Source organism: Macrobrachium nipponense, chromosome 31 (assembly GCF_015104395.2).
Source record: "Macrobrachium nipponense isolate FS-2020 chromosome 31, ASM1510439v2, whole genome shotgun sequence".
Taxonomy (NCBI): domain Eukaryota; kingdom Metazoa; phylum Arthropoda; class Malacostraca; order Decapoda; family Palaemonidae; genus Macrobrachium; species Macrobrachium nipponense.
In genome coordinates this window covers 32,091,096-32,111,095 of record NC_061093.1, presented here as the reverse complement: position 1 = coordinate 32,111,095, position 20,000 = coordinate 32,091,096, and the positions used below count along the sequence as shown (strand labels likewise).

Genomic DNA, 20,000 nt, shown 5'->3' with positions numbered 1-20,000 from the left:
GAAAGTTGACTGTCAATGAAGAGGAGCCGTGTGATGATGAAATGTTCAGAGTGGCATTTCAATAACTTTATTTTTGACCCGAGTTTTGTCAAATTGGCCGGCGATATTAATAGTTAGTCTCTGTTGGCCGACGCGGCTGAATGACACAGGACACCTTTGATCAGGAGTCATGCAAATATATGGCATGGGTTCTTGTTTAATAATAAAACAACCGTATTTCATTAACGAGATCCAGGATGGAAAAAATATGCTGAGGGCTTTTGTGTTACAAAGGTGTTTTTTTTTTTTTTTTTTTTTTCTTTTTTTTTTTTTTTTTTTTTTTTCATTCCCTTTGAATGCGCTTTCCTAATGAAAATAGTACTCGATTGCGTCAATATCTGTTCTGCAAATATGCATTGCGCTTCCTTGACCTCATTTTTCAGTTGAACACATCAGGTCAGTGTGGACCAGCAGAATAACTATGTATGCGCGTGTGCGTTTATATATATATATATATATATATATATATATATATATATATATATATATATATATATATATATATATATATGTATATAGATGTATTATATATATATGTATATTTATATATATATATTATATATATATATATTTATTTATTTCACTTATTTCATTTATTTATTTATTTATTTATCACACGCATGCACATAGCAAGTCGAAGATAACGAATTCAAATCATGACTATTCACACACACACACACACCACACACACACACACACACACACACACACACACATACATACACACACACACCACACACATATATATATATATATATATATATATATATATATATATATATATATATATATATATATTACACACATACACATAGCAAGTCGAAGATAACGAATTCAAATCATGACTATTCACATGTGCGATCAAAGCATAATGATAATTTTATTGTAGTCCAGTAGATATTGATGGAGGGTACAACAATAGTGGTGATGATGTAAGACCCATGTGCACCTATGCATCGGCCATCTCTTTTGTGGAGACCATTGTTATTTCAGTTATGAATACGATAACTCATATAAAAAAATAGTGTGTCATTATTGTAATTATTGCTATTATCTCAACATCCTAATTTGGGGCACAATGACACCATGATGGGAAACAAAAGTCACGATGCGCGATCTAATTCACTATTTCAGCTGAACGGAACGCTAGAAAACGCCGAATAGAAAACGGAAAAAAATAAACTGCATTTTGATTTCAAGTGTACTTTGGATCTACGCTTTCCAGCCCATATTTATTATTATTATTATTATTATTATTATTATTATTATTATTATTATTATTATTATTATTATTATTATTATCACAGTGCACAAGCTTAAAATAATATAATGTACCGATATCTGCATATGCGGTAAGTAGTGGGAATCACTTCAGAATTTCTAACACTCCGCAGTTTCGACTATTATTATTATTTATAGAAAACCCTTAATCACACTATTCAATAGAGTGGGAAATTAAATCCACAGTAGTACGATGGTTTGATTTCGTTAACAAGGAAAACCGTGCAGGTCATTGAAAGCTTTCTGCTGTGTGTATTTTAAAAACAAAATCAAACAGGCATACAACTGTGGATGTACCATTTTCCATTATTATTATTATTATTATTATTATTATTATTATTGTGCTCTATCACAGTCCTCCAATTCGACTGGGTGGGTGGTATTATAGTGTGGGGTCCGGGTTGCATCCTGCCTCCTTAGGAATTCATCACTTTTCTTACTATGTGCACCATTTTTAGGATCATACTCTTCTGCATGAGTCCAGGAGCTACTTCAGCCCATAGTTTTTCTAAATTCCTTTTCAGGGATCTGGGGATCGTGCCTAGTGCTCCTATGATTATGGGTACGATTTCCACTGGCATATCCCATATCCTTCTTATTTCTATTTTCAGATCTTGATACTTATCCATTTTTTCCCTCTCTTTCTCTCAACTCTGGTGTCCCATGGTATTGCGACATCAATGAGTGATACTTTCTTCTTGACTTTGTCAATCAACGTACGTCTGGTCTGTTTGCACGTATCACCCTATCCGTTCTGATACCATAGTCCCAGAGGATCTTGCCTGATCGTTTTCTATCACTCCTTTAGGTTTGTGCTCGTACCACTTATTACTGCAAGGTAGCTGGTATTTCTTGCACAGGCTCCAGTGGAGGGCTTTTGCCACTGAATCATGCCTCTTTTGTACTGGTTCTGTGCAAGTGCCGGGCATTCCCTTGCTATGTGGTTTATGGTTTCATTTTTCGTATTGCACTTCCTACATATGGGAGAGATGTTATTTGCCGTCTATCGTACTTTGAACATATTGGTCTTAGGGCCTGATCTTGTGCCGCTGTTATCATTCCTTCAGTTTCCTTCTTTAGCTCTCCCTCTGTAGCCATTGCCATGTGTCATCGCTGGCTAGTTCTTTAGTCTGTCTCATGTATTGTCCGTGCATTGGTTTGTTGTGCCAGTCCTCTGTTCTTTCTGTCTTTTCTTGTCTCTGTATATTCTGGGTCTTCGTCTACTTTTATTAGTCCTTCTTCCCATGCACTCTTTAGCCACTCGTCTTCACTGGTTTTCAGATATTGCCCCAGTGCTCGTTTCGATGTTGACGCAGTCCTCTATACTTAGTAGTCCTCTCTCCTCCTTTCGTGTTATGTATAAATCTGTCTGTATTTGCTCTTGGGTGTAGTGCTTTGTGTATTGTCATATGTTTCCTTGGTTTTCTGATCTATGCTGCGGAGTTCTGCCTTCGTCCATTCCACTATTCCTGCGCTGTATCTGATTACTGGCGCTGCCCATGTGTTTATGGCTTTTATCATATTTCCGGCATTGAGTTTTGACTTGAGTATCGCCTTGAGTCTCTGCATATATTCTTTCCTGATCGTGTCCTTCATCTCTTGGTGTTTTATATCTCCTCCTTCCATTATTCCCAGGTATTTGTATCCTGTCTCATCTATGTGTTTGATGTTGCTCCCATCTGGTAGCTTTATACCTTCAGTTCTCGTTTACTTTGCCTTTTTTGTATGTTGACTAAGGCGCATTTTTCGCTATTCCAAACTCCATCCTGATGTCCCCAGATACAATTCTTACAGTCTGGATTATGGGTATCTATTTCCTTGATGCTCTTACCATACAGCTTGATGTCGTCCATGAACATCAGATGGTTGATTTTGTTGCCATCTTTTCTTGAGTTGGTACCCGGCATCCAGTCTTCTGTAGTACTTTTGTCATGGGAATCATGGCTACTACGAAGAGTAGTGGGGACAGTGAGGGTCGCCCTGGAAGATCCCTCTCCTGTATATTAACCTCTGCTAGTCTTATTCCAGAGCTTGTAAGTATTGTATTCCAGTTGCGCATTGTGTTTTGAGGAAGCTGATGGTATTTTCCTCTGCCCCATATATTTTCAGGCATTCTATTAGCCATGTGTGTGGTATCATGTCGAAGGCTTTCTTATAGTCTATCCATGCCATGCTTAGGTTGGTTTTCCTTCTCCTACTGTTCTTCATTACCATTTTGTCTATCAGGAGCGGTCTTTTGTGCCCCTACACTTTCCTTCTGCAGCCTTTCTGTTGGTGGGGGATGGTATTTGTCTCCTCTAGGTAGTTGTATAGCCTTTCACTGATGATACCTGTTAGTAACTTCCACATTATGGTAGCAGGTGATAGGCCTGTAGTTACTGGCTATATTTCCCTTACTCTTGTCTTTTGTACTAAGGATGTCTTCTGTGGTCATCCATTTGGGTGCTTGGTGATTTGAGATACAATGCTGGAGTTGTTCTGCTATTCGTGGGTGTGAGGGCCTTGAAGTTTTTGAGCCAGTATCCATGGACTTCATCGGGACCATGGGGCTTTCAGTTTGGCATTTTTTCTTTAGTTGTGTCTACTGACTGTCTGTCGATGTCTGAGAATCTTTGTTTATTCTCTGTTTCTTCTTCCTTGACTTCCTGGAGCCATGTTACATTTTTGTTGTGTGTGATACCGGATTGCTCCATATGTTTTTCCCTCCCAGAGTCTCTTACTTGTTCGGCTTCAGGAATTTCTGGGTGGTTGTCTTCCCCTCTTAGTTGGCTGTATAGTCTGTTTTCATGGTTGGTTCCGAATAGTTTGTTCTGTTGGTATCCCTTATTCCTGTTCATGTACCGTTGGATCTTGTGTGCTTTGGCCTTAAGCCTCTGTTTTACATCTTCTATTGTGTTGTTTAGTCCCCTCTCTTGTACTTTGTATTTCTCGTTGAGTTCCTCCCTTGTTTTCTTGCTTCTTAGCCTTTTTTCTGCCATCTCTTTCAGTTTACTCAAGTCAGATCTCATTACCATGATTGCTTTTCCAGGCGCCTTTCCAAGGAGGTTGCTGTTTTGGTTTCTGTTGGGTTGGTTGTGACGGTGGTGTTGGTGTTCGAATCCCCATCAGTTCTGCTACTAATCTTGCTCCTGCATATGTCAAGTTATTTGTTTCGTGATACTGGTGGTGTGTAATTAGGCCCATTATTTCATTGACCTCACTTGTTTTCTCCCTTAATTTCTTGGTGTTGTAGGCTTTCATGGAGGGGATCTTTGTTCTCTCTGTATCTGGCTCCATCCATTGTCTAATCTTTTCTACCCATTCCGTCCTCTCTGTTACTTCGTCGGTGTTTCTTCGTGTGTCGTTGTTTGATACCTCATCCTCCCTGTCGTCTTCTGTGGCATCGTCTCTCAGTTCGTCTTCGTGTAATTCGTTGTCGTGTGACATTTCCCTTTCCAGTTCTTCTCTTTCTGTTGGGAGAGCCAGTTCTTTTCTTTATGTTCTTACTTGGTCTGCCAGCCTCTGCTCTGTTTGGGGGTTGTTATTCTCTCATTCCAGATGTTGACCAACCTTCTTCTATATCCTCTCTCCATCGGGTTGCTTCTGATGTAGCATCTCCATATTTCCATATTTTCTTCTCTTGTCCATTTCTTCCTTTTTGCCTCTGTAGCTCCAATCTCAGGCTGTTGATTACTGTCGTTGTGGTGATCAGTTGCTGGATGACGACCTCCAAGTACCTGACCGTCTTCCCCTACAATTGGGTTGAATACCTGGTTGCCGGGACGAGGCTCCTCTGTTGCCAGAGGTTCCATTTACGTCGTTGTCGTTTATTCCTTCATTTCTTTCCATCATTGCTGAGTTTTGCTATTTAACCCATAGCTGGACCCTACCCCATCAGGGATAGGTACTCATTTACAGCTGAGTAGACTGAGGAAATTATGGTAAAGATCCTTTCCCAAGGAATCAACGCCGGGGAGAGCGGTCACCATCCAACTACTGACCCAGCCCCAATGTTGCTTAACTTGACTTAAGTCTATTGACGACCTAACCCACTCCTCCACGGCGGCATTATTATTATTATTTTATTATTATTATTATTATTATTATTATTATTATTATTATTATTATTATTATTATTATTATTATTATTATATTATTATTATTATTATTATTATTTGCAAAATTTACAATATTACACTACCACTATCTGTACAAATGTTTAATCGTCATAATTACTTCAACAATTCTGAGAGATTCTTTATTGTTATCAATGTTATTGGAGAAAACAATCCGCAGTTACTAAGGAACCTCCGTAACGAGGCTATAATATTGACAATTAAAAGACACAGTAGTGTTAATATATATTATTGTTCATTACTAAAAATTACTAGGAGAGACTTTCGAATACTGCTCCGTATCCCTCTTCAGTCGCAGTATCCAAAGGTCTCTCCTATACTCTGTTTTTTTCCATCTGTCCATCCTCCTGTGGTGTTTGCGCATGGTAACACTGCGTCCCGGGCTTTAAATAATATCCTATTTCGAATATTAACGGTGTAATTCGCATACAGTAAATTATTAAAACACTTTTCAGTCACAAATGTACACCAAGATGTCTTTTTATTTACTCAAAAGTTACACATAGCGTAACTTTTAAAGCCCGGGACGCAGTGTTTCCATGCGCGACCACCACAGGCGGATTGACAGATGGAGAAAAACAGACTATAGTCATTTTTAGCAATGTACAATAACATTCTTTAACACTACTGTGTCTTTTAATTGTCAATATTATTATTATTATTATTATTATTATTATTATTATTATTATTATTACTACTCACAAAATCTGCGAACTTACCCGTCACATAACTTTAAGGTGAACAGTTTATTTGATAACGCTGTGCGTGGGAGTGAACACAATGAAAGCGTGTGATGTCGAGGAAGGAACAGAAAAACGCGAATGTACACCTGTTCTCCATTAAAGAGGCTGGAACATCGATTTGTACATTTTGTCCGCCGAGCGTTCAGAGGACACAAAGGGTCATTATATGACAACATTATTATTATCGTTATGACATTTGTATTCGTTGTTTTTGACAATGCCGTTTCTGTTTTTGGAAGATTGGCAAATCTAAAGGTTTGCGGATTTATGAAAAACTATGAGTTATGAAATTCACTAACAGGTGGTAATTTTTTTGAGATCACTGATAGATGTTATCGATGCTAATCCTTCTTACATACTTGAAATTTTGCTGGATAAAAGAGTGATTTTTAGAAAATTGAAGGTTTTGTTCAACTATGGAAATTTTAGACCGAACCACTTGAAATATTCACTTATTATGGAGAGAGAGAGAGAGAGAGAGAGAGAGGAGAGAGAGAGAGAGAGAGAGAGAGAGAGATGGTGGTGGGTGGGTGGCAAGGATTCCATATGGTACATTTTAGTTTATATTGATGGATCGACAGATCCAAAATCACACACACATATATATCTATATATATTATATGTAATACATTATTATATTTATTATATATATAATAATTATATATATGTATATTTAATATATATATATATGTATATATATAATATATATATAATATATATATATAATATATATATATATATATATATATATATATATATATATATATATATATATATATATATATTATATATATATATATATATATATATATATATATATATATATATATATATATGTACACACTCGCACACTCACACACACACGCACACACACACACACACGGTACCTCATTTTCCATTGCGGGAAAACATGAAACATAATTTCCAGCATCGGGCGAACTAGAAAACGTCACTCATGGTAATGAAAGGCCTTCGAAAGGGAAAATGTTTGAACATTGGTAACATTTATTGCTCTTTAGTCAGCTTGGTCGACAGCCATTGTGGGGCAGATTAGTTGATGGTGGCAATCAATCATGGTTACTGGCAGTTTTAACATAATATATGATGATGAATTGGGCTGCGTCTCTTTCTACGTTTTATTGAACTGACGTAACGGGAGGTAGTAAATGTTACAATTCATCTTTATTCTCAGTTAAGCCATTCTTCATCTGAAATATATTGTAGGTAACATAAATCATTGAAGCTGATGAGATTAAAAGAATGGCAATGGTTCTTGAGGATGTGTGAAAATATCGACGAAAGTGATTTATTATTATTATTTTTTTTTTTTTTTTTGCATCTATCACAGTCCTCCAATTCGACTGGGTGGCATTTATAGTGTGGGGTTCCGGGTTGCATCCTGCCTCCTTAGGAGTCCATCACTTTTCTTACTATGTGCGCCGTTTCTAGGATCACACTCTTCCTGCATGGGTCCTGGAGCTACTTCAGCCTCTAGTTTTGGTTTCTAGATTCCTTTTCAGGGATCTTGGGATCGTGCCTAGTGCTCCTATGATTATGGGTACGATTTCCACTGGCATATCCCATATCCTTCTTATTTCTATTTTCAGATCTTGATACTTATCCATTTTTTCCCTCTCTTTCTTTTCAACTCTGGTGTCCCATGGTATTGCGACATCAATGAGTGATACTTTCTTCTTGACTTTGTCAATCAACCGTCACGTCTGGTCTATTTGCACGTATCACCCTATCCGTTCTGATACCACAGTCCCAGAGGATCTTTGCCTGATCGTTTTATATCACTCCCTCAGGTTGGTGCTCGTACCACTTATTACTGCAAGGTAGCTGATGTTTCTTGCACAGCTCCAGTGGAGGGCTTTTGCCACTGAATCATGCCTCTTTTTGTACTGGTTCTGTGCAAGTGCCGGGCATTCGCTTGCTATGTGGTCTATGGTTTCATTTTTTCGTATTGCACTTCCTACATATGGGAGAGATGTTATTTCCGTCTATCGTTCTTTGAACATATCTGGTTCTTAGGGCCTGATCTTGTGCCGCTGTATCATTCCTTCAGTTTTCCTTCTTTAGCTCTCCCCCTCTGTAGCCATTGCCATGTGTCATCGCTGGCTAGTTCTTTAGTCTGTCTCATATGTTGTCAGTGCGATTGGTTTGTTGTGCCAGTCCTCTGTTCTGTCTGTCATTCTCCGTCTCTGTATATTTCTGGGTCTTCGTCTACTTTTATTAGTCCTTCTTCCCATGCACTCTTTAGCCACTCGTCTTCACTTGTTTTCAGATTATGCCCCAGTGCTCTGTTCTCGATGTTGACGCAGTCCTCTATACTTAGTTGTCCTCTCCCTTCCTTTCCGTCGTTATGTTATAGTCTGTCTGTATTTGCTCTTGGGTGTAGTGCTTGTGTATTGTCATATGTTCCTGGTTTTTCTGATCTATGCTGCGGAGTTCTGCCTTCGTCCATTCCACTATTCCTGCGCTGTATCTGATTACTGGCACTGCCCATGTGTTTATGGCTTTTATCATATTTCCGGCTTTGAGTTTTGACTTGAGTATCGCCTTGAGTCTCTGCATATATTCTTTCCTGATCGTGTCCTTCATCTCTTGGTGTTTTATATCCCCTCCTTCCATATTCCAGGTATTTGTATCCTGTCTCATCTAGTGTTTGATGTTGCTCCCACTCTGGTAGCTTTATTCCCTTCAGTTCTCGTTACTTTGCCTTTTTGTATGTTGACTAAGGCGCATTTTTCTATTCCAAACTCCATCCTGATGTCCCCAGATACAATCCTTACAATCTGGATTAGGGTATCTATTTCCTTGATGCTCTTACCATACAGCTTGATGTCGTCCATGAACATCAGATGGTTGATTCTGTTGCCTCTTTTCTTGAGTAGGTACCGGCATCCATCTTCTGTAGTACTTTTGTCATGGGAATCATGGCTACTACGAAGAGTAGTGGGGACAGTGAGTCGCCCTGGAAGATCCCTCTCCTGATATTAACCTTCTGCTAGTCTTATTCAGAGCTTGAAGTATTGTATTCCAGTTGGGCATTGGTTATTTTTGAGGAACGGATGATGGTGTTTTCCTCTGCTCATATATTTTCAGGATTCTATTAGCCATGTGTGTGTATCATGTCGAAGGCTTTCTTATAGTCTATCCATGCCATGCTTAGGTTGGTTTTCCTTCTTCTACTGTTCCTCATTACCATTTTGTCTATCAGGAGCTGGTCTTTTGTGCCCCTACACTTCCTTCTGCAGCCTTTCTGTGTGGGGGATGGTGTTTTGTCTCCTCTAGGTAATTGTATAGCCTTTCCACTGATGTTACCTGTTATTATTATTATTATTATTATTATTAAACCAAACAAAACTTCTTTCAGTTTTCTTCTGAAGATTGAAAACAAAAAGAAACCCACAAATTCAATTTGTAACTTGTTTACTTCTAAGTATTTACATTTAGTTTTACTCCACACTCGAGTACTTTCAGGCCCTTCTGTGGCCCATTCTCAAGAGATGTTGGGATGTTAGCCTGGTCAAGGCCCAGCAGTCTTCTGGAACTTCTTCTCGTTGTGCTGTCATTTATGCGATGGCTGTTCTGGTTTTCTTGAGAGTTGCCAGTCCCTCTTGTCGCTCTGATATCCTGAGCTGATGGTCAATGGGATTCACCCTTGTGGTAAGGGTGTGGTCACCGTAAGTCTGTTGGGCAGGAAACCTAATCTCCAGGTCAGCAGGGTCAATCTTAGCTTCTTTAATATCAAAGCTCGGCTTATGGGATCTTCTGAGGTAAAACCTTTGTTTCCTTCAAATATACAAATTTATATTGACTTTCTTTCATTTTTGAAGTGATTTGTTTCATTTATGCCTAAAATGAAACAAATCACTTCAAAAAATGAAAGAAAGTCAATATAAATTTGTATATACCTTTGATAATACCTTAAAAACAAAGTATGTAAAAATAAATTGGAAGGAGAAGACAGTAATACAGATGATGTAGCGGGGGTATACATAATCAATTGCAATAATTGTGGAGACAGATATGTGGGGGAATCAGGTAGGGAATAAGGACTAAGAGCCAAGAACATAGAGGGCAGTACAGCTTAACTCTCAGGGGAGTGCTATAGCTAGACATTGTTGGGAAATTGGGGACCATAGGATGGATTTTTCAAAAACAGTAGGCTTATATACAAAGCAACAAAATTAGTCACAGGAGGGTAGTAGAAAGGTGCGCTTATCAGAGAGATCAAAGTAATTGAAGGAAACAAAGGTTTTACCTCAGAAGATCCCATAAGCCGAGCTTTGATATTAAAAGAAGCTAAGATTGACCCTGCTGACCTGGAGATTAGGTTTCCTGCCCAACAGACTTACGGTTGACCACACCCTTACCACAAGGGTGAATCCCATTGACCATCAGCTCAGGATATCAGAGCGACAAGAGGGGACTGGCAACTCTCAAGAAAACCAGAACAGCCATCGCATAAATGACAGCACAACGAGAAGAAGTTCCAGAAGACTGCTGGGCCTGACCCAGGCTAACATCCCAACATCTCTTGAGAATGGGCCACAGAAGGGCCTGAAAGTACTCGAGTGTGGAGTAAAAACTAAATGTAAATACTTAGAAGTAAACAAGTTAGCAAATTGAATTTGTGGGTTTCTTTTTCAATTATTATTATTATTATTACTATTATTATTATTATTATTATTATTATTATTATTATTATTATTATTATTCATTGAAAATAATGGCTATTTAAGCTTCGTTCATTTTGAATAGAAGTTTCTCTATTCTTCTTATTACTGACTTTTCTTCGTACTCAAGTTGGTTATTAAGACGCCAAATGGGGGATTCGTTTTAATAGCCAACTTGAGTACAGAAGAAAAGTCAGTAATAAGAAGAATAGAGAAACTTCTATACTAAATAAACGCGGCTGAAATATCCGTTATTTTCAATAAAACTCGTATTAATGAAGGTAATCTTCCAGCATAGTATTATTATTATTATTATTATTATTATTATTATTATTATTATTATTATTATTATTATTATTATTATTATTATTACGACTGATAAACCAAAACCTTCTATTCCTCAGAAAGAAGGTTTTATGTGGCTGAGTGGTTAAAGTGTTCGCATGCTGAATCAAAGGTTAAAGGTTCAAATCTCAGAAGACCATTAATTTCAAAAAACAATTTTACTTGAAAAAAACAGAGGAGCCAAAGAACACCAGGGGTGATTTAGCAAATAAATAACATAAACAGGAATGGAAAATCAGAACAACAAAAGGATAGTGCTGCAAAGTAATATTTTATCCCCTTTTGAACTTAATGAACATTGCCATCAAGGAGACCTTGGCTCAGTTGAGCAGCAAAAGGACCTCTGGTACTGAGAAGAAAGACAAAGGAGAACCTCAACAAATTCTGGAAGGTGATGCTCTTGTAAATGACTTACACCAAGTGTTTCTTGAATGAGACCGTGTAACTAATTTCTGGTAGATAGAAGAACAGAGTATCATCTGCCAGTGACCTAAAACATAATAAACTGCTGTTGGGAAAAGGGAAAATATCTTTCGAACAATCTTGCGCAAGAGGTAAAGACCCTAGGAAGGTGATGACATTGCGAGAGCAAATCATTATTCAAAATGTAGACAGAGGGATGGAGCGTGTGGCATTTAACATTATTCAAAATCTAGACAGTGGGGTGAATCATGTGGTATTTTTAAAGTTATTCAAATCTAACAGTGGGTGATCATGTGGCATTTAACATTATTCAAAATCTAGACAGTGGGGTGAATCATGTGGCATTTAACATTATTCAGACTAGACAGTGGAGTGAAGTATGTGACATTTAACATTATTCAAAATCTAGACAGAGGGATGGAGCATGTAGCACTTGAATCATCATGTCTGCAGATATGGGAAATCATATGCACGGAATCTATAGCCACAGCCAACGGGTCTGAAGGTTTAATTATTGAACACCTGATTTTTTAATGGTAGGGTGCCTCTGTGCGATAATGAGATCTTCAGACTCGGTGACTTCAGTTATAGTTTTCTGGTAACGTTAGATGATATGCCATTTAAGTTTTGTGATAGAAGAAAGATACGAGTGGGAAGTATAGCTCGATTTAAAAGACTTTGCTTGGTGCAATGTAAATCAGATGACGGTTTTCACTCGTAAGGTCTTTTCTGTTATTCGTATTGTTTCCACGATTCTTAGAGTCATTGGTTGCAAGGATTTTCAATAAAATTAGATACTTTGCAGATGTAAAATGGTAATTTACGAGTAAAAAAACTTATCTGGCAACGCTAATTTTAGCAGCTGTGTAAATGACCTCCATAATAGGGTAGGCTGTGTAGATATTCCTCTAGAATATCGTTGCCCTCTCTTGAGTCAAGAACATAAAACAAGGAGTATCCATATTGTTGTTGTCTATATAATTAAAAATTCTTATTAGAGGTCTCATTTAGTTTGAGCAATATTTTTGGCTGTTGTGAATGTTGTTATTGTCAATAAAAAAAAATTCCTCTTTTTTTTAATAGATACAAATTTATGAATTCTTTTATTTTCCTTTCCAGGTCATGGAGATGTGGGAGCCAACGTGTGTTTGTGATTCGGCCGTAAGGCTCTAGAATATTAAAACGAGGAACTGTGATGGACTGGACTAATTACTAATCAACATTCACTCAAACTAGAATAATTAATAATACTAAAATAACTTAAAGTTGTAGATTTTTTTGTCAGTATTGGAAAGACAATGCAGGTTAAAAATTGACTGTGACCGCACCTGGGTTGGAGTATTATAAAGTGCATTTAGAAAAGAGTAAGTCAACTTCTGAGTGTAAACATTAGAATCATTGAAAAACTTTGAGTTTGAATTGAATGTTACAACCATTATGGAAATATATAATCCTTCTTATTGTGTCCGCGTAACTCGTCACACGGTAGCCAGCAACAGTTAAAGCAAACCAGATCCCATAGAGCAGGAGACTGCCGATGGCAGAGCCATTTTCATTGACCTTTCCCCTCTTGATACCACTGGGACTTTAAACCATCTATGGCGAGGAACTCGACGAATGGTCGTCCAACCAGCATGTCAGCATCAAACGGAAGCCGCAGCGAAGGCGGGCACGGCAAAGGGGCCGGGGGCGCCTCGGGCAACAGCAAGAAGAAAAAGAAATTCGGCGTCTTCACCAAGACCAGTCTGCCCAACCTGAAGGAGAACTCGAGGGCCGAGCTGCTGAGCCCCTGTAGTGACGAAGTTCCTTCCCCGAGGGACCTCAGTAGTAGCGGGGAGGTCCTGACCATACCCAATTCGGCGTCGTCACCTTCCCCGACTGCTTTCCTCCCGGAGGCTTTCCTTACTGACGCCACCGTCAGGAAGGACCTCACCTGCTGTAATGGCACCACCCCCAACGGAGTCAAGATTCACAGGACTCACAGGTAAGTACAGTATTTTCCCATTATTTTCCATCGCTGCTGTGACAAAGGGAACTATCTATCTATATACCTATCTGTCAATCTATAGCAGACGAGGGGAGACCGCGGGAACACTCAGATGTACGTACACATTTATTATGAGTCACCTCGACCCAGGGTCACATCTGGAGGACATCCAAACTTTTGGCATAGTTTCTTATGTTAGAAAGTTATCGTTTGAACACTGGCCACTTATCTATCTATCTACAGACTAAGCTTACAATTTTTGTGAACATTATCGAGGCAGTGTATACTTTCTCCCAACCTCACTATACTCAGTTCAATGTATCCCTTTGTTCATCACGAATAACTCCCTTCTCTTTACGATTTCATAACAATAAACATATATCTCCAGCGAAGGGAAAGGATGAGCATTAGGTAAATGATGCTGTGATATTTTATACCCGTCAGGTCCTGGTGATAATATCTTGTCCCATTAGCGCAAACTTAGCAAATGATGCGTATTAATATCCGTCGCAGGTATGATAACTCGGGGGGAAATTACAGAGACAAAGATATTTGCTAGCAGGTGAAGATTTAGGTTACCTGGTGAGGGCATCAGATGAGGTGGAAATTTATGTGACACTACAAGAGATGGAACAGCTACCAATAATTTGGAGAGAGAGAGAGAGAGAGAGAGAGAGAGAGAGAGAGAGAGAGAGAGAGAGAGAGAGAGAGAGAGAGAATGGTGCGTATGAAAGTTTGTTTTAATCATGTTTTCTCAGAACATTTTTGCGCTCGTCCTCCTGAGAAAGATAGATGGATAGGATAATATCTGCAGGGCAGATATCCTGCTTTCAGACACTACGCATGTGTAAATAAATGACGGTAAAGGGATTTGCTGTATAATAAAATTTAAAAAAATCTCCTTTGCTATTGAGTTGTTTACGCTGAAAGCATTCGCGATACAGTTTTTTAAATCTGTGTTCCTGAAAACCTTTCATCTACAAGCGAATTACATAGATTGATCTTAGATGAAATGTTTCGAGGAATACAGAATAAAAAAAATGTATACTGGAATAGTTTCAGCGTAAACAACTTAATAGCAAATAGGTTTGAAAAATAACTTTATACAAAAAAAAATACCTTTGCCGCCGTTTATTTGTATATGATACATATATGAAAGCAAGACATTTACCTTCTAGATATTCCTATGATGCTTTCGTTTGTCCAGGGAGAACGACCGGAAGAGGGCTATGAGAATTCGACTGAGGTTAAGCAAGCTCACGATTTGTCTAAATTTTTTTTATTTTTCAGATTCAAGTTATTATCTTACAAGTGTTTTGCAGTTTAAGACGCCTTATATATAGATACCCGTACTTTTCCCTAATTCGATTAAACCGTATAGATCATGAGAGAAAAACCATTAAACCATTGTCAATATACACACAAATGCAACAATCGTACACGCACACACATATATATATATATATAATATATATATATAGATATATATATATATATATAGTATATATATAGATATATATATATATATACCACACACACACACACACACACACACACATATATATATATATATATATATATAAATATATATATATATTATATAATATATATATAATTATTATATATTATACACACAACACAACACACACAACACACACACACATAGATATATATATTATAATATATATATATATTATATTATATATTAATTAATTTTTTTTTAAAGTTAAAAAAAGTTTTTTTTATGGTTTATATATATAACTTCTTTAACATGTTGCGTCTTGGTAAAACGACTAGAAAAATACATAAAAGATACTTAATGACTGCATGACTGCTCTTACTCGTCACATAAAAGAAGCATAAACATTTTATTTATTTATTTTGTTTTTGCAGCAACAGGTTTTTTTTTTTTTTACAGCAACAGTCACAGTAGAGTGTTAATCGCTAAATATGCAAAGATAAAACCCTTAATGCGTCTGAAACATTTTATTTCCCGCCTAAAAAAAACCCAACCGAAAACTTTCAACCCTGTTGTTTTATTCTCGGTTTTCACAATATATTAATAATACGGAACATTATTTTGAAAAATTATTTAAGTAAGTTATTGTTTTGTTGAGACTTGGAGGCATCGCCTCCTCGATGGGTTTTATAGCGTTGATCATTAAAAATGTACAGTTGTAAAATATCAACTTCTTCATCCCTGATATGAGCTTTGATTTTTGAGCTAGAAGCATATTATTTTTTCAGTCGTTGTTAAATACGTTTGCTACTCATATTTCAGTTGCATTTGCAATAATTTTTTTTCATAATATTTCCAGCGTATTCTGTCAATCAGTGCTTGTAATAAGATCAAAGGATTATACACTTAAAAAAAAAAAATACAAGGTAAAACCTCTTAACATTTAACCATTTTTTTACTGGATTTGATGTAAATGTCTATATATTTTTAGTCTTTATTTTTCGTTCAGTAAACAGTGTCAACTAAGATGAAGAATGGAGATGAACGTGAATGATATATATATATATATATAATATAATAATAATAATAATAATAATAATATAATAATATACAGACAAACATAGTACATACATACATATACTACATATATGCATATATATATATATATATATATATATGATATATTATATCTAATATATATATATATATATATATATATATATATAATATTATATATATATGTGTGTGTGTGTGTGTGTGTGTGTGTGTGTGTGTGTGTGTGTGTGTGTATTTTAATTCAAGCTAAGTTTATGGGTATTTCCCCAATTTTCCCCTAATCACACTACTTGAAAAGTCTCGAGCTCCATCATTGTCTACTACCTCCCATTCCTAAATTCTGGACACGTTTCCTTTTTCCCGATTATCCTCGTTTTTCATTCCCGTTCTTTGCACTGACCTTTTTCTTTGTCCTCTACAACAAACTCGACCCTTCCGACCTTTTTTTTTTTCAGACAATCTATAGTTCTTTACGCCTCCCTTGTTTTCTTCCTCTGTTTTATATTCACCCTGTCTCTGGTGCTTTATTCTTTCTGTTTTCATCTCGCTCTTTTCATTTCTTTCGAACAGTATTTAGTGGACTTTCATGAATTCTTTTGGGTTGTCTCTTATTCGTTTATGGCCTTAGATATTCGTAATGTTTTTTCTTTCATTTAAAGACGTTTCCTTTTATGAATGTATGTATAGGTATTCTGTAAACTAAATCTTATTTGTTTTTACTAGAAATCAATTGTTTTTCTTTCACTCAAACGGGAGACGTTTTGTTATATGAATACATGCATAGGTATTCTGTGAACTAAATCGTGTTTGTTTTATCAGTAATCAATAGTTTTTTTTCTTTAATTTAAACAGGAGACGTTTTCTTATATGAATGCATGTATAGGTATTCTGTGAATTAAATCGTATTTGTTGTGTCAGAAATCAATGGTTTTTCCTTCAATTAAACGGGAGAAATTTCCTTATATGACTGTATGCATAAACATTCTGCGAACTCAATCCGTATTCGTTTTATCAGAATCTCTCTATAGCTGTATGTGAGATTCATGGCAGCGGGCAGAGTACGTAAGCCCTAACCCCTAGGAAATAAAAGTGTGTATGGAGGGCAGGTGGAAGAGAGTGGAAAACATTCGCCAAGGAAGTACTGACCATGAGTGTCAGAAAAGCTTTGTAGGTCGTGAAAAAAAAGTTCCAGTGATAGTCAGTCGTTCGTGAAAAATTTATCGCGCTGGAAGACTGAAATAACACTAAATTCCTCGGGGAATCATCGAGAGAGAGAGAGAGAGAGAGAGAGAGAGAGAGAGAGAGAGAGAGAGAGAGAGAATTTTCCATTGTCGGGAGTGATGAGGATGCAGAGAAAGATGTCACCATGGGAACCAAAGCATTCTTGTTTCCTACGAGCAAGTAAATGCAGAGGTTGTTGTATGATTTATACTTTGGATACATTCAACGGATACAATATTATATTTTAGATTAGTATGAATGAAGAGCTGTGCAATAGCATGGGAAGAATATTGGAGGGATGTGTGTTGATCAGGCTACGCTACTCTATAATATGTTACAGACAAATCATGTCAGGAGAATTTGTAAATGGAGTCTTTGTATCGAAGTGAATCTTAGCAATAGGATTACCAAGGTCTAAAGTTCTTTAGACCTTGAGGATTACTAGACATTCAAATAGCAAATAGGGAGGTTTAATGAAAATATGTAATTATAAAACAAATCTTTAATGAAGTAAAGATTCATAGTTGAGGAAAATCAGGATTGATATGTAAGAAAAGTATGTGAATAAATGCAGACAGATGAAGATAAATCTGGTTTCTCAGGGAGGAGCAGATGGCATATAGAGACGCGATTAACAATTCCCAAAGATTAAAGAGAAAATGCGACAGTGTCTGTAGAAACTAGAAACACAAATATTTAATGGTTTAAGCAAGAAAAACAATAAAAAAAGGAAGGAATTCCTGTGAATGTAAATACGATGCAGGAATGAAAATAACATCCATTGCTCTGGGAATTTGGAAAATTTACAGATTTAAAGCGCGTCGTAATTCATCAACTAGAAAATACTGGGTCGTTGTTGAATACGAAATTTGTGGGTAAAATCATTACCTGAAGATAAGATTAAAGTTCTTGTGTGAAATACTCGTCTGAAATGAATCCAATGCAGAGCTACCATAAGCATCGTGGATGTTACGTTTACTGAGTTTTGTCACATATCTCTCATGTTTAAGCTACAGGATACGAATTTTTATTTATTTATTGGTGTATGATAAACTTGACACCGTTCTTTCGATGTTCTTGGCTGTGTGCCTATACTCTGTTTTTTTCCATCTGTCCACCAGCGTGTGGTGTTTGCGTATGGTAACACTGCGTCCCGGGCTTTACATTGTTACATTCAGCTTACATTCAACAATAATAATAACATTATTTCGAATATTAACGGTGTAATTCGCATACTGTAAATTATTAAAACACTTTTCAGTTGCAAATGTACACCCAGATATCCTTTTATTTACCTAAAACTTACACATAGAGTAACTATTTAATGGCCGGGACGCAGTGTTACCATGCGAAAACACCACAGGCGGATGGACAGATGGAAAAAAACAGAGCATAGTTATTTATATTTCTTTTAGAGTGGGATTTGTACATCAGGTTCCCCTTTCACATCTGTCCTTGAAGGATATGTGAAGTTCAGTGATTGATCAAACCTCCCCCCCCCCCCCCACCTATTGCCTTTACTGCTACAGTTCTGAGAATAAATTTTTTATTTTAATAACAGCCACTTAATCGTCATTTTGTATATTTAGACAAATCAAGCTTTTCTTATGTTTGAGAACTGGCGTAGTAATAAGTCGAAGCATCTCCCGGAAGGATTATAGAACGGATCTGGCTAACTTTCTCAGCTCTCGACTAAAGTATTTTTCTAATATCAGTTCTTACATTTTTTTCACGATTTTTCTCGAAAGAATAAAATCAAGGGCTTGCAGCCTACTAATCTTACTTCCTACTTGGGCCCAAGTCAACACCATTGTATACTCATATACCTAAGGTTCTTTTACACATATCAATTTAGATTTGACCACACCAGTTAAATGCATACTTCATCTACTTTTTCTCTACAGTAAGGGATTAGTAACCCTGCAAAAAGTGTGTGGTATTCATAAACTTTACTTTCATCAGTCTTGGTCAATCTTTCCTGGCATTCACTTGCAGAATGTGGAATTCTCTACCTTCGTCAGTATTTTTCTGGTTTATGAAGTCTTCCCCTCTCCTTGCCGTTTTATTTTCCTGAAGAAAATTAAGGGTTGAATAACAATTTCCCATATTTTTGGGAACGAATTCTCGATTTGTCTTCCTTTTTTTTTAAGTCTCTATGCTATTAGAAATATCGGCATTGCGTAAACAAATTTACACACACACACACACACACACACACCATATATATAAATAAAGGGTTTTTTTTTGTCACGAAGGAAAAAAATGAAAAAGCGAGATAGCCGAGTACTTTCGGTCCTATTCGGAATAGGGCCGAAAGTACTCGGCTATCTCGCTTTTCCATTTTTTTTCTTCGTGGCAAAAAAAACCTTTATTTATACATAGCATCACGTTTTATATACTTCGTGATTCAGTTAATTCATATATATATATATATATATATATATATATTATATATATATACATACACACACATATATATACGTATATATATATATATATATATATATATATATATATATATATATATATAAACTATATATATATATATATATATATATATATATATGGATATTTATACTATATATATATATATATATATATATATATATATATATATATATATATATTATATATATATAGGGAAAT

At 36.4% G+C, this 20,000-nt stretch overlaps 1 protein-coding gene across 2 annotated transcripts in view; it reads left to right on the top strand.

The window, feature by feature from the left end:
- The window catches only part of LOC135206744 (neprilysin-1-like), a 684,073-nt gene that overhangs the window by 238,076 nt on the left and 425,997 nt on the right, over positions 1 to 20,000 (top strand). For both annotated transcript variants that reach the window (XM_064238226.1, XM_064238227.1), the window contains exon 3: positions 12,751 to 13,615. In XM_064238226.1, coding sequence (XP_064094296.1) covers positions 13,230 to 13,615 — 386 coding nt within the window. In that variant the 5' untranslated portion in view covers positions 12,751 to 13,229. The remainder of the gene's footprint in view (positions 1 to 12,750; positions 13,616 to 20,000) is intronic.